At 38.6% G+C, this 14434-nt stretch overlaps 1 protein-coding gene across 2 annotated transcripts in view; it reads right to left on the bottom strand.

Moving 5' to 3' along the window:
- Positions 1–14434, bottom strand: part of dhx36 (DEAH (Asp-Glu-Ala-His) box polypeptide 36) — a 146415-nt gene that overhangs the window by 90166 nt on the left and 41815 nt on the right. For both annotated transcript variants that reach the window (XM_077248126.1, XM_077248127.1), the window contains exons 7-8: positions 11510–11584; positions 217–383 (exon numbers count right to left, since the gene is read on the bottom strand). In XM_077248126.1, the coding sequence (XP_077104241.1) occupies positions 217–383; positions 11510–11584 (242 nt within the window). The remainder of the gene's footprint in view (positions 1–216; positions 384–11509; positions 11585–14434) is intronic.

Below are 14434 nucleotides of genomic sequence, written 5' to 3'. Positions count from 1 at the left end.
AAACCGATTATCCTGGTCGTTAGCGTTAGGCTAGCTCTTGGCATACTGTGTTCTTTGAGGAGAACAGAGAGCTGTATTAGACTGTAATATATTATAAGACAGATAGATAAACAATCCTAAATGCTAACAGTTAAATTCACTACAAAACTGTATAAAAAAAATATTTATTTTGGATTTATCCATCTGAATAATTTGAAGTTATGTTAATTCTCTTACTGAAATACTTGCTGAATTTCTCAGCGTTAAGTGTGGCACTCATGAGGACTACTTTTAGGTCATCTCGAGCAATTAACAGGTCCTTCACGATGGTGAGAAGAACATCAGACTGAAGACTCCTCTCATGAATTTCATCCAAGATAAGGTGACTAACGCTAGAGAGGTATCTGGGGGGGGGGGGGAGAAAAAAAACATATACACACACTGGAGCAAAGGACAGACTTTTCATAATTGTGAATGACAAGAAATAACTAGAGCAGAAAATAAGAAGGATTCCTGAAGCCTTGAAGCTCAGAAGCTCTGAACTGACAAGACAACCACAATATTTCTTGAAGGTTAAATATATGGTTCATATATGGTTAAAAGATTCCCCAGCTATAATTTTCCTCGATAAAATTATAGCAAAAGTTCCATAAGTGTTCGATATAATGTTTATGCTCTATGCAAATGCTTATCAATTACTGATAAGCCCGGCCATTTCTGTTGTGTATGAGAAACATTATACAGCAAACATGCCAAAAGCAGAACAAGACAGGGCTGCCCGTTTGAACTGTCCTTGCTCATGTGACCACTAAACAGCACTGTGTGTGAAATCCAGTAAAAAGTGTTTGAATTCGGCGCAGTGTTCTCCCATACAAACCATTAATCAAATGCCTAGTGATTTTAACTAGTTTGAAGCCAGATGAAAAGTTGCTGGCATTCTTAACACTGAGGCAGAAAACAGGAGAGACATTGAGCTAACATTAAAGGGGTTATATAATGCCATTTTTGTACAAGTTAATATGAATCTTTAGGGTCTAAATGAAAACTTTGTAAAACAATTTTATACAAAATTATCATTAGTATTGTAAGAAAACACTTATTTTACATGGTCAAAAACAGCTCTGTTTTCAGCACGCCATTTCAAGTGCATATACCTATAAATGATAATGAGCTTTGCTCACTCCGCCCCTCTGTTCTTTGGGGCGTTTTGACACCACGCACGTGGAGTGTTGCCTTGACAACAGTTGAGGGTATATTTTGCAACAAGAATGGTAGCGGGAGTCTCTGAGGACACATCTGTGCAACCGTATCAATATGAACCGGAGTCGGACCCGGAACAAGATGACGGGCCCTAAGAAGTTCGACAATTAAGGCTCGAACAGGATGTTTCTGAATGGTTGGTTAACGTAATGTCACTTTGATCTATTTTTGTAACTCATGTAGTGAGATACAGACGCTATGTGTTTACTGATGTATAGGTTAGTTCGTTGACAGATTGATGTTGAAAAAACTTTTTTTTGGTAAATGTAGGCTTGTCAGTGATGCGTAACGTTATCTCAGTGTTAGGTACAACTGTCAGTGCTGAAACATTAAAGGGATAGTTCACCCAAAAATGAAAATTCTGTCAGTATTTACTCACCCTCATGTTGTTCCAACCTCGTAAGACCTTCGTTCATCTTCGGAACACGAATTATGATCTTTTTGATTAAATCTGAGAGCTGGATCACTCCTCCATAGGCTTCTTAAGGGATTGAAGCTTGCCAGCCCCTAAAAGTTATTAAAGATATCGTTAAAATAGTCAAAGTGACTAAAGTGACTCAATCTTAAGTTTATCAAACGACGAGAATATTTTTTGAGCGCTAAAAATAAATAAATAACGACTATTTCAACTATTCGTTTCCTTCTCTGTGGGCCTCGAGTCAGTTCACAAGTGATATAGCGCAGTTCTTCTGTTGTTGTACGTCACACGACCAGCGCCGGCCAATAGTGAGCCTACGTGTGACATAGCTCTACGCTATCACACTAAGTTAACTGACTAGAGGCCCACAGAGAAGGAAATGAATAGTTGAAATAAAGTCGTTATTTTTAGGTTTTTTTGCGCACAAAAAGTATTCTCGTCGCTTGATAAACTTAAGATTGAGCCACTGTAGTCACTATTTTAACGATATCTTTAAGAACTTTTAGGGGCTGGCAAGTTTCAATACCTTAGAAGCCTATGGAGGAGTGATCCAGCTCTCAGATTTCATCAAAAATATCTTAAAGGGGTGGTTGACTGTGATTTCACTTTTTTCATTTTAAATAGTGTGTAATGTTGCTGTTGGTGCATGAACAGTATCTGCAAAGTTGCTGTGCTGAAAGTTCAACGTAAGCAGAGATATCGTCTTTTAAAAATCAGGAAGTTTAATGCCTACAAAAACGACTCGAATGGGACTACAATGAGATACTTCCAGGGATTTATACATAACTAACCCATAATCAATCCTATATATGCAAAAAAGGGGGCATGGCCATATTTCTGCGGCTTTATCGAAGAGCAAGAATTACAGTGGAGAGCAGTAGCCAAGCCGTCGAAAGTGTGTTATTTTCACCCAGCCTACGGACGCTGTAGTTCGTCAACAAACTCTACAATGTATGTTTGATTATGTTCCAGAAAATTACAATCGTAATTTAGCTCTCTGTGCTGCGCATTTTACGGAAGACACCTTCCAGAATCTCCAGTAAATTCAATGCCGGATTCAACAACAAAATGTTACTAAAGAATGAAACAGTTCCAACTTTTAAACCAGAGGCAGCAGTTGTTGGGCCACAACCTGTAAGTAAGACTATATCATTTTAAATGTATTTGCATGTATAATGTAATTTTAGACGTAATGTTTTAGTTTTATCAAGGACATAAACAAATGCCAGCGCTGGCTTTAGTAGACACTTAGTTATGCTATTTTGTGCGTCTATGACAAACACGTACAAACAATTTGGACCTGAATTTGTAATTATGTACTAATTTTGTAAATGTATTTTCCATGCATAATTTATGACGTCATTTTTCGATTTGATCAAGAACGTAAACCAATGCCAACGCTGTTTGTTTATAGTAGCCAGTTAGTTCGATGCTATTACAGCTTATGACAAAAGGACAACACAAATCTATAAAATATATAGGCATATATATTTTTACAATACCTTTTGTATTTCTTTGCAACAGATGTTTTCACGTTCTGTTGGCATTCTAACACAGTTGCCACATGTACACCTAAAGAAAACGATACACAGAGTAAACTAAGTTTTATTGACTAAGAAACTAACTAAACTAAGAAAAAATTGTTAGTTTGGAGCTCAGTCGAATTGATTAATAAATCCTTGATTTTCTTCTTTACCACTCAATTATAAACAAGCACTTTCTATTTTTATAGCATGTGAACTTATTTTCGATACTTTTCCTTATAAAAAACAATCGGATTGCTTTGATTTCGCTACTTAGATCCAACTTTCCGAATCTCCGCTACTAGCCTTTAACCCGCTAGAATCGCACGCGTGGCCTCTCGCCTATTGATCGTCTCATTTACACCCGTTTCACTGAAAGGATACGGGTTATATCCAGGATTTCAGTCCTAAATTAGTAGTGATATTGGTAGTATCACTACTAATTTACTGTTCATCTGTTATAATGGCGAATATATCGGATGTGTTTCTAACGTTACCTCTGAGTGCAGGTGAGGACACATTCGAGCTGCATTCGGTGCTGTTGGAGCTGGAGTCCGTGGAGAAGCAGATCCATGGTCTGCTAGAGAGGCAAGCTGAGATGCGAGATCGCCGATCAGCGCTTGAAACATCACGCGCCGATGCTCACAAGTCAGTGGTTAGTAACTTTTTGACTCCGACCTCGTCTACTCCGTGTGCTTCTCTGCACAAGACGCGATCATCCCTGGCTTCATTCACTCCGGCACCGACACAACACCATGGGCCCTGGGTGATTCCTCAGCGGAAGACACGAGCCAGGACCAGACCAAGAACCTCTCCGCCTCTCCCGGTCTTCGAGATCTCAACCCGGAAACGCTTCTCCACTCTTCGCGAGTCGGAACGCGACGACGCCGTGATCATCGGCAGTTCCATCGTCCGTCACGTTCGTGCTACCTCAAAAAAGGGTAAGGTGCACACTCACTGCTTTCCTGGTGCTCGTGTTCTAGATGTTGCTGCACATGTTCCCGAGATCCTGAACGGTGACGAGCGCGTCGGAGCTGTTGTGCACGCGGCAGTGAACGACATCAGGCTGCGGCAGACGGAGGTTCTGAAGAAGGACTACAGTAGCCTGATCGAGACGGTACGCAGTACATCGCCTGAAGCAGGGATCATCGTGTCTGGACCGCTTCCCACATTCCGACAAGGACAGGAAAGGTTCAGTAGATTATTTGCACTAAATGAATGGTTAATGTCATTGTGTAATGAACAGAAACTGCTCTTTATTAATAATTGGAATCTGTTCTGGGAGCGACCTAGGCTCTACCGTGCTGATGGCCTGCACCCCAGCAGAATCGGAGCGGCGGTTCTGTCGGAAAACATCTCCAAGACATTACACACCATATGACTAGTAAGTCAAAGTCCAAATCACAGTCTTTGCTGTCCCAACTTAATTGATATAAGTAGTGTAGAACATTATATAGAAACTGTGTCTATTCCTCGTTTAGTGAGGCCAAACAATAAATCTACTGTAGGATATAGGAAAAATCTAATTGTAATTAAACCAGAAAATCTCAATATCAGTGAACAAAAACAATTTCTAAAGCTAGGTCTTCTAAACATTAGATCGCTCACACCTAAGGCGGTTATTGTAAATGAAATGATCACAGATAATAGTTTCAATGTACTCTGCCTTACTGAAACCTGGCTTAAACCAAATGATTATTTCGGTCTAAATGAGTCTACTCCACCAGGATACTGTTATAAGCATGAGCCCCGTCTGATCGGTCGTGGCGGCGGTGTTTCAACAATCAATAGAGATATTCTAAATGTTACTCAGAAAACAGGTCACAGTTTTAATTCGTGTGAAGTACTTGTGCTAAATGTTACGCTCTTAGATGTAAGAAAGAAATCCCTATTATCTCTAGCGTTGGCTACTGTATATAGACCTCCAGGGCCCTATGCTGATTTCCTAAAAGAGTTTGCAGACTTTCTCTCAGATCTATTGGTCAATGTCGATAAAGCAATAATTGTAGGAGATTTTAACATACACGTAGATAACACAAATGATGCGTTAGGGGCTGCATTTACAGATTTATTAAACTCCTTTGGGGTCAAGCAAAACGTCAGTGGTCCCACTCATCGTCTAAATCATACACTAGATTTAATTATATCATATGGAACCAATCCAACCGATATAGATATTGTACCGCAAAGTGATGTCACTGATCATTACATGATAACTTGCATAATACGTACTGCTGAAATTTGTCATGTTGCACCACGTTATCGACCAGGCAGAACAATCCTTCCAACCACTATAGATAAATTCTCAGATAGCTTACCTGATCAATCTCAGCTGCTCAGTGAACCCAAACAAATAGATGAACTAGAGGAAATGACTAGCAGTTTGAGCACCATTTTCTCTAGTACACTAGAAATTGTTGCACCAATTAGATTAAAAAAGGTTAGAGAGAAAACTAAAGCACCATGGTACAACAGTGCTACGTATGTTATCAAGAGAGAAACTCGTAACTTAGAGTGTAAATGGAAACAAACTAATTTAGCGGTCTTTAGAATCGCGTAGAAAGACAGTATGTCACGTTATAAAAAGGCTATAAAAGCAGCCAGGGCTGAGCATCTCCGCAAACTAATAGAAAATAACCAAAATAATCCAAGGTTTTTATTCAACACCGTAGCTAGACTAACAAATAAACAAACATCACCAGAGCAAAATATTCCGTTACAGTATAGTAGTAATGATTTTATGAATTGCTTCAATGAGAAAATAGAAAGCATCAGAAACACAATTGTAAATGTACAATCTTTCATGGTGTCTTATGATTCAGCCTCAATTATCACCCCTCAAGAACAACTACACCGCTTTACAACTATAGGACAGGAAGAGTTAAATAAACTTATCATTGCATCTAAACCAACAACATGTTTATTAGATCCAATACCCACTAAACTACTGAAAGAAGTGTTACCTGTAGTGGAAGAGCCTCTTCTCAATATTATTAACTCGTCTTTATCTTTAGGTCATGTTCCAAGAATATTCAAACTGGCAGTAATAAAACCTCTAATTAAGAAACCGCAATTAGATCCAAATAACCTAGTAAATTACAGACCCATTTCAAATCTTCCATTTATGTCTAAAATTCTAGAACAAGTTGTGTCCGCTCAATTGTGCTCTTTCTTGCAAGAATATTTCTATGAAAAATTTCAGTCAGGATTCAGACCGCATCATAGCACAGAAAGTGCGCTAGTTAAAATTACAAATGCATTTTAGCTTCTGGCCAAGGCTGTATCTCAATACTAGTTCTACTCGATCTTAGCGCTGCGTTCGACACTATAGATCATAAAATACTCTTGGATCGACTACAAAACAACACTGGTGTTCAGGGACAGGCATTAAGCTGGTTTAGATCGTACTTATCAGACCGTTATCATTTTGTCTGTTTAAATGGGGAAAAAATCGAAGATAACGTCAGTAGACTATGGAGTGCCGCAAGGATCGGTGTTAGGCCCTCTGCTATTCTCAATATATATGCTGCCACTTGGTAATATTATAAGAAAACATGGAATTAATTTCCACTGTTATGCTGATAACACTCAATTATATATTTCATCACGACCAAATGAAAACACTAACTCATCTAAATTGACAGCGTCTCAAAGATATAAAATGCTGGATGACGTGTAATTTTCTGCTATTAAATTCAGATAAAACGGAGGTATTACTTATTGGTCCAAAAAACTACCTACAAAACCTTGTACAATACAACTTTAATTTAGAAGGATGTCCTGTTACGTTATCCACTACAGTAAAAGACCTTGGTGTTATACTAGACCGCAACTTGTCTTTCGAAAATCATATTTCATATGTTACAAGAACAGCCTTTTTCCACCTTAGAAACATTGCTAAGCTACGTAACATGCTATCTGTTTCTGATGCAGAAAAGTTAGTTCATGCACTCATGACCTCGAGACTAGATTACTGTAATGCTTTATTAGCTTGCTTTCCTGCATCCTCAATAAACAAGCTACAGTTAGTGCAAAATGCAGCTGCTAGAGTTCTTACTAGGTCAAGAAAATATGATCATATAACACCAATTTTATCATCTCTACACTGGTTACCTATTAAGTTCCGTATCAATTACAAAGTACTACTACTGACCTATAAAGCCCTAAATGGTTTAGCTCCTGTGTATTTAATGGACCTTCTATCGCCCTACAATCCATCACGTTCTTTAAGATCACTAAATTCGAGGCTTCTGGTCATTCCTAGGATCTCTAAGTCCACTAAAGGAGGGAGGGCGTTCTCGCATTTAGCTCCTAAACTCTGGAACAGCCTTCCTGATATTGTTCGCGACTCAGACTCGCTGTCCCAGTTTAAAACTAGATTAAAGATGCATCTCTTTAGCCAAGCTTTCACATAATGCTTACCTTTTATACCACTGTTGAATCAGATCGAATGCATTATGAACAGCAGCTATGCTAATTATCTCCCATCTGCTCTTCTGCTGTTATCTCTGTATAGGTAAATAGCGTTCGTCAGCTCCAGTATCCAGTATTTGTATCCAGCCTCTCACGGAGACTTCAGATCCCCCAACACCTGCGATGAGATAACTAAACGCCTGTGAAGAGTAGGGGTGGGAATCTCGAGGCACCTCACGATTCGATTCGATTACGATTCAGAGGCCTGCGAATCGATTCTAAAGCGATTATCGGAATCTTTGTGTGTGTGTGTGTGTGTGTGTGTGTGTGTGTGTGTGTGTGTGTGTGTGTGTGTGTGTGTGTGTGTGTGTGTGTGTGTGTGTGTGTGTGTGTGTGTGTGTGTGTGTGTGTGTGTGTGTGTGTGTGTGTGTGTGTGTGTGTGTGTGTGTGAATATAAATAGTTTGCTTTAAAAAGTAATGACCCATAAAGAATTACGGACAATATATTTTATTAAAATTGAAAAGAACCAACAGGAAAATAAATGTGTGCTTGAACTAGCAGCATGAGCATACTTGTAGTAAATTAATAATATAACAACAACAGGTGTTCTGACAATTCATGCTACCCATCGAGATGTGCTACTTACTGGTTATACGCATGTGGAGACTCATTTTTCTTCTGCTTAACACGCCCATAAATCTATGCATCCTCGCTGTGGAGACTTGTAGGAAACTTTGACAGGTCAAAGATGAATATTTGATGATAATTTTTACTTTTCACACCCGATTTAAAAAATAAAAACAGTACATTATACTGTACTCTTAACTTCGAATTTTATTATAATTTTATTTCATATAATAATATCATTTTTACTTGTTATATCAAATGTGATAATTGCTAGTTCATTTAAAATATCAAAATATGCCCCCCATACACTTACCCTGATTAAAATGAAATAACGATGTCATAATATTGTGAGATTTACACCATTATGGAAACAATAGAGAATGAATCAACATTATCTGTGATCGATTCGCGTTTGGGTAGCATTTTTCGACCAGGCAGCAGAAATCGTCTGAACACCGATACAGCCCAGAGCCATAGAGAGAAACGGCTCTGGTACAGCCGAGTGTTTTTCCTCCTCTGGGTGGAAACGTGTCATATGGCTTCTCATACTTGTCGTGTTGCCGAAATATTTTAGTTTTATTCTACAAAGCTTACAACTAGTGTGGCTCTTGTCCAGCTCCTTTCCCCCTTCAACTTCATAGAAGCCAAAATATTTCCACACGTCAGCTTTTAACGAGGAGGGTGTTTGGATTTCGCGCTCAGCCATCGCGTCTCTGTTATGTGCACACGCCACAGACAGACGTTCTTGGCACTGCACTTCCGCGCTTCAGAGTTCCGTCTTTTGCGTTCCGTCAATATTACGTCATTATAAATAGGCTACATATCTAAAAAAAAAAAAAATCGATTTTTTTTTGAAAATCGATTTTTGACATTTGTGAATCGATTCAGAATCGTCCACGTCCACATCGCGATCCATCTAAGAATCGATTTTTTCCCCCACCCCTAGTGAAGAGACGACTCGACGCCTGTGAAGTGACGACTCCACGCCGGCGATATGTTATGCCCTAAATTACTACATGATTAACTAACTGTATTTTTTCTATGTACATTTCTGAAATGCACTTTCTGTAAAGCTGCTTTGAAACAATATGTATTGTGAAAAGCGCTATACAAATAAATTTAAATTGAATTGAATTAAGTTTTATGAATAGATAAACGGATGTTCATTATATCGATAAAACAATAACTTTAAAAAACGGTATTACTCAGTCATTTATTCAGTTATATTAAATGTTTAATCAGGAGAAAACCCTATCTCAAAAGCTAGCAAGCAGCAGTAGCATTTTCAAGTAACAGTGTATCGAAATTCTTATATAATAATAGTAGAAAATAGAATAATAATAATAATACAAAAATGTACCATTCAGAAACGTTTTGTAAGAGCCGTGTTTGGGGAGGTTCTGCTTGACTATCTTCATTGCCGCTTTCTGGGTCTGATTCTGGCTCAAACTGATACGGGAGTATTGACACCATTATTTACATTCGACCTGAGCACATGCAACTTTCACCCGTAAAGGTAATGGGCGTGAAGTTTCCGGACAACGTGCACTACGCAGTTTAGCCAATTGCAACACACCGGCCCAACTAACCAATCTGAGCCCTTTGCCTGTTTCTGAGGGAGTGGTTTCATAGAATCAGGAAGTCAACCGGTCATTCAAATGACAGAGGAGAAAGCGGCTTACAATAAAGGTGGAATTTATGAAAAATAAGGCTTTGAAAAAAAAAAAAAAAAACACAAAGACATGTTATATTGCACCCCATAAACACAACCATGCAAAGAAAAAAAGCAGTAAACCACCCCTTTAATTCTTGTTCCGAAGATGAACGAAGCTCTTACGAGGTTGGAACAACATGAGGGTGAATAAATACTGACAGAATTTTCATTTTTGGGTGAACTAACCCTTTACCCATAACGCGTTGTTCATTATAATATATTGAGAGCGTCGTAAAGTTACAGAGAAAACATGCCGCAATATACCCTGAGTGTAAACATTAGCCGCATTCATCATGAAGCGTGCAAGCGATTTGCAAAGATTAATATTTAAAGGTTAATAAAACGTTACACTCACTTCTTCTGGAGGTGCAGCAGGAACACAAATAGTTGGTACCGATTCTGTTTTCAGGACCTGCTTCTTAGCAAAACCAAATTTACACTGACGCTTGTTTATAAAGCAGTCTGGTGAGAAATGATTGGCGCAAACATAAAAGTATTTACGTAAATCGTTAGGAATATTCCCTTCAAAAATAAAACTCAGCCACTGCGTCTACAGCGGTTCGAATTTAGGAACATTAAAATGACTGCTGTGTTTATTATTACACCCAAGAACAGAACACCATAATCGCTTAGACATCATTCTGCTCCAGTGTATCAACAATGGCGGACTATGATGACAGCTCGATCAGGGCGGGTCTGTGTCGAAACCATAGAAACGCTGCTGTCAATTAACAATCGTGGGAGGGGCGTCCGTTTTATTGACGTCACAAAATCGAACGGCTCAATTTGAGGCAGGGGAAAACATATAAGGAGATTAAAACAAAAACACTGGATCGATTTTTATCATTATATGATGGTTGTGTACAGGCACTGCCAACACACATTTCAGTATAATCAACTTGTAAAAGTGCATGTACCATTATATGACCCCTTTAACTGTAGTAACACTAACTGAAACCATGGGATTGAGGCAGTAATGTGGGATATTCAAATCAAATTTTATTTTATTATTAATGTAGACATTAAATGTATTAAAGGAGTAATTGAATATAATTACAGTATTTTTGTTAATAGGCTATAGAAGTTTTTATGCATTTTTATTACTAAATGTCTTTAGGCTACATCTTTTCATAACATCCCGCAGAAACAATAATACAGTTACTTTTTACCATGGTAGTGAGGTGCAATGCATGGTTTTACCTGTGGTTAACAACATGATCTAATTACTATGGAATACAAATTTTGACACAATAAAATTTTACCCAAAAAAATTAGGTTGTTAAATTTTTTTTACAGAAGATTTGTTAATGAACAAATTTACATCTGCATCCCAACTCAAGCAACTGTTAAATGTGCATTTCTAAGAGACAAAACATGTAATATTAATTTGTGAAATGTTCACCTCACTCAGGAGCAAAGATCTGCCTTTAAACTTGAAACCGGCTGTGTATTGATTAAACACCGGCGTCTCTTACAGAAAGAAAAAGAAAAGCCAAACCAGACAGATAGAGGATGGGGGAGGGGAGTAAGAAACCGCAGAAAGGAGTGGAGGAAAAGAGGTTGAGAACACTTACGTATCTGAGCGGAGCCACTGAAGAATAATGCCCGTCGTACAATACAACACTGAGCCTCGTTTCCGTGGTAACCGACTGGAAAGCAGTGCCAGAGAGTGAGGGAGGAGAAAAGGAGAAATAAAACAGGAAAAAAATCAGTGTAAAAAGTATTTTCACGTCAATTACAATATTAAAATACTAAATCAAAATACTACACATATCAAAAGCAACATTATTCAAAAATTTAATTGTTTTAATATAAAGTACTCATATAACTGCTGTTTGAGGATCAGTCTGCAAGAACATATCCTATGTAAATAAATGAATGAAAAAGTAAATGAATATATATATATACACATACACATACACACACACACACATATATATTGCTCTTGCATTCTTTCTTGTGGATCAGTGACACACCTGAATGAATGGCTCATTAAGTATGCGGGCCCCATTGTCTCCTCAGGTGTGAACCACTAAATATGCATGATGGTGTTGAAATCGTTGACGTCCCTTGCGCATATTGCCTTTCCAAACAAAAAGTGTCTTACAAAATTTAAATCAATGTATTGTTTTATGTAAATAATTTTCACATCATTTTGAAGAAAAAACTCTAGGCAACAACATCCATTAGTCAAAAGTCTTATTGACACATATTTAGTATGTGTTTTGTGACCTTATTTCAGAAACTTTATTTTTATTTTTTTCAATAACCATGCATAAACAATATTCCCTCAAAAATACAAACATGTACATACATGTTGCTCACATATTATGGTAGCCCTGTTTGTGCTAAATAGAGTGTAATTACACCTTTGCCATTAATATGTTTATAGGCAACTGAAAAAAAAACAAATGTCAGGGCATGTCAGAACATTTCAAGGACCCCAAAAACCCCTTAGACCCCAGAGGGTTAAATTGGGCTGGTTCTGATATTCAGAGACTGTAATTGGGAGTTAGCTGTGGCTAACTGAGAGTCACTGACCTGTGTTAATGAGATCCCGATCTCATTTCAGCTAAATACTAAGCAGAAGTTAAAGTTATTGTGTGATTGTTAAACTGTTTAATAGTTACTGTTGTGAAGGAAGCTGTAGGGGGTGAGTGCCTTTTTCTTTGAATACTGTTTGTCCCTGTTTTTGCATAGCAAGTGAGTTGAGGGAAGTTTGTGTTGTTTATTTCTTTTTGGTTAACCTTTCTTAGGTTAGTTAGGACTCCTCCCAAACTTAGTTAGTGGGCTGATTTGTTTGTTATTTTAGGCCTTGCTCTCCCCTGAGCCATTGCTCCCTGACAACGTATGTTCTGTCCTTATTTTCTTTTTTTTGTAAATAAAATCCTTTCGTTGATATCATCTGGTGTTGTCTTCACTCTGGGACAGAGGATTGAAGTGTGTTCTCGCCTTTCTCTTTTTTTTCCCTTTGTTACCTCTCCTTCCTACCCCTAGACGGCTATGGGAACGTAACAATTCGGGGCTCGTCTATTCGTTTAAACTAATTTGGAAAGAGACTCATCTATTTGGGGCAAGTCTCCTTTTTTGTGCTGTTTGGCAGTTTTTTGGTGGGTGAGGAAACCGTGGTAGATGGAGTTTGATTTGATTGCATTCACTCTCCAGCCTACCACAGAGGCTTTTGAAAGCTGTAGAAAAGACGATTTATTGTTGATCGCTGAATTTTTTTATATTAGTGTCCCTAAGGAGGCAGCGAAAAAAATAATTAAGCAAGACTTGCGTTATAGTCTTGTGGAAACTGCGATTTTACCAGAATACGCTGCTATGGAGGAGGTTTCGCCTGACGTAGCATTGGGAGCTTTGTCAGACGAGGGCCCTCCTGGGGTAGCTTCTTTCGATCCAGTGTTGGCAATTAAAATGAAAGAGCTAGATCTCCGTATCAAGCAAGAGGAGCGCAAAATGTTACTCATTAAACTGCGTCATAGAAGCAGAGACTTATCGCGATTTAAAACTACACCAGTTAGAAGTAAAAGGTCCGGTACTGAAGGATAGACCTATTCCTTTTCCTCGGTCACAAAATTCTTCTAGTAGCTCGTCATCTGCTGCCCCTCAGAGTTTGCATGCAGCTGAAGCTAATGCGAACTTTGATGTCAGTAGGTATCTCAAACTTGTTCCACCGTTTAGAGAGAGCGAAGCGGATGCATACTTTGTCACATTTGAAAAGATAGCCACAAAATTGAGTTGGCCAGAAGATATCTGGGCCCTGTTTTTGCAGTGCAGTCTCACTGGGAAAGCCCAGGAAGTCTCCTCTGCTTTACCACTTGAACAGTCTCTTGACTATGACACCGTCAAAGGCGCTGTTTTGAGGGCTTATGAGTTAGTGCCAGAGGCGTACAGACAGAAATTCCGCTCCCATGCTAAAACTGCCAAACAAACATACGTCGAGTTTGCCCGAGAAAAACGCACACTTTTTGAAAAGTGGTGTTTTTCTAGTCTACTCTTGAACATCTTCAGGAGTTAATTTTACTTGAGGAGTTCAAGAATTGTGTACCTGAAAGTGTAGAGGTACATTTAAATGACCAAAAAGTAACATCTCTTATTGATGCGGGTGTGTTAGCTGACGAATTTGCAATAATGCATAGGAATGTGTTCACCACGGTGAGGCATAATGTAGTGCCTTTAACTGATGACAGTTTAGCTCGAGAGAAGAGTCGTGTCTTTTCTCGTGCTAAGCCTGAGACTCCATCTAACTCACTTCGTAAGAAAAGTATTGATAAACGAGTCTGTTTTTTTTTTTTTGCCTTGACCCAAATCACCTAATTTCCGATTGTAGGGCTTGGAAACCAAAAGTTGCTGCGTCATGACCAAAAAGTGGAGCTTTGGTGCACACGTCAGGTGACGGCGATAATTCCACCACTGTTACTTGCGGGTATCAACCATTTCTACTGGATGGCACAGTGTCTCATTCATCTGACTCTGAAGGGAAGTCAGTAAAGATT

This window comes from Siphateles boraxobius, unplaced genomic scaffold (assembly GCF_051911475.1).
Source record: "Siphateles boraxobius isolate OS27281-9 unplaced genomic scaffold, OSU_SipBor_1 30, whole genome shotgun sequence".
Lineage (NCBI taxonomy): Eukaryota > Metazoa > Chordata > Actinopteri > Cypriniformes > Leuciscidae > Siphateles > Siphateles boraxobius.
This window is presented reverse-complemented; position numbering and strand designations above follow the sequence as displayed.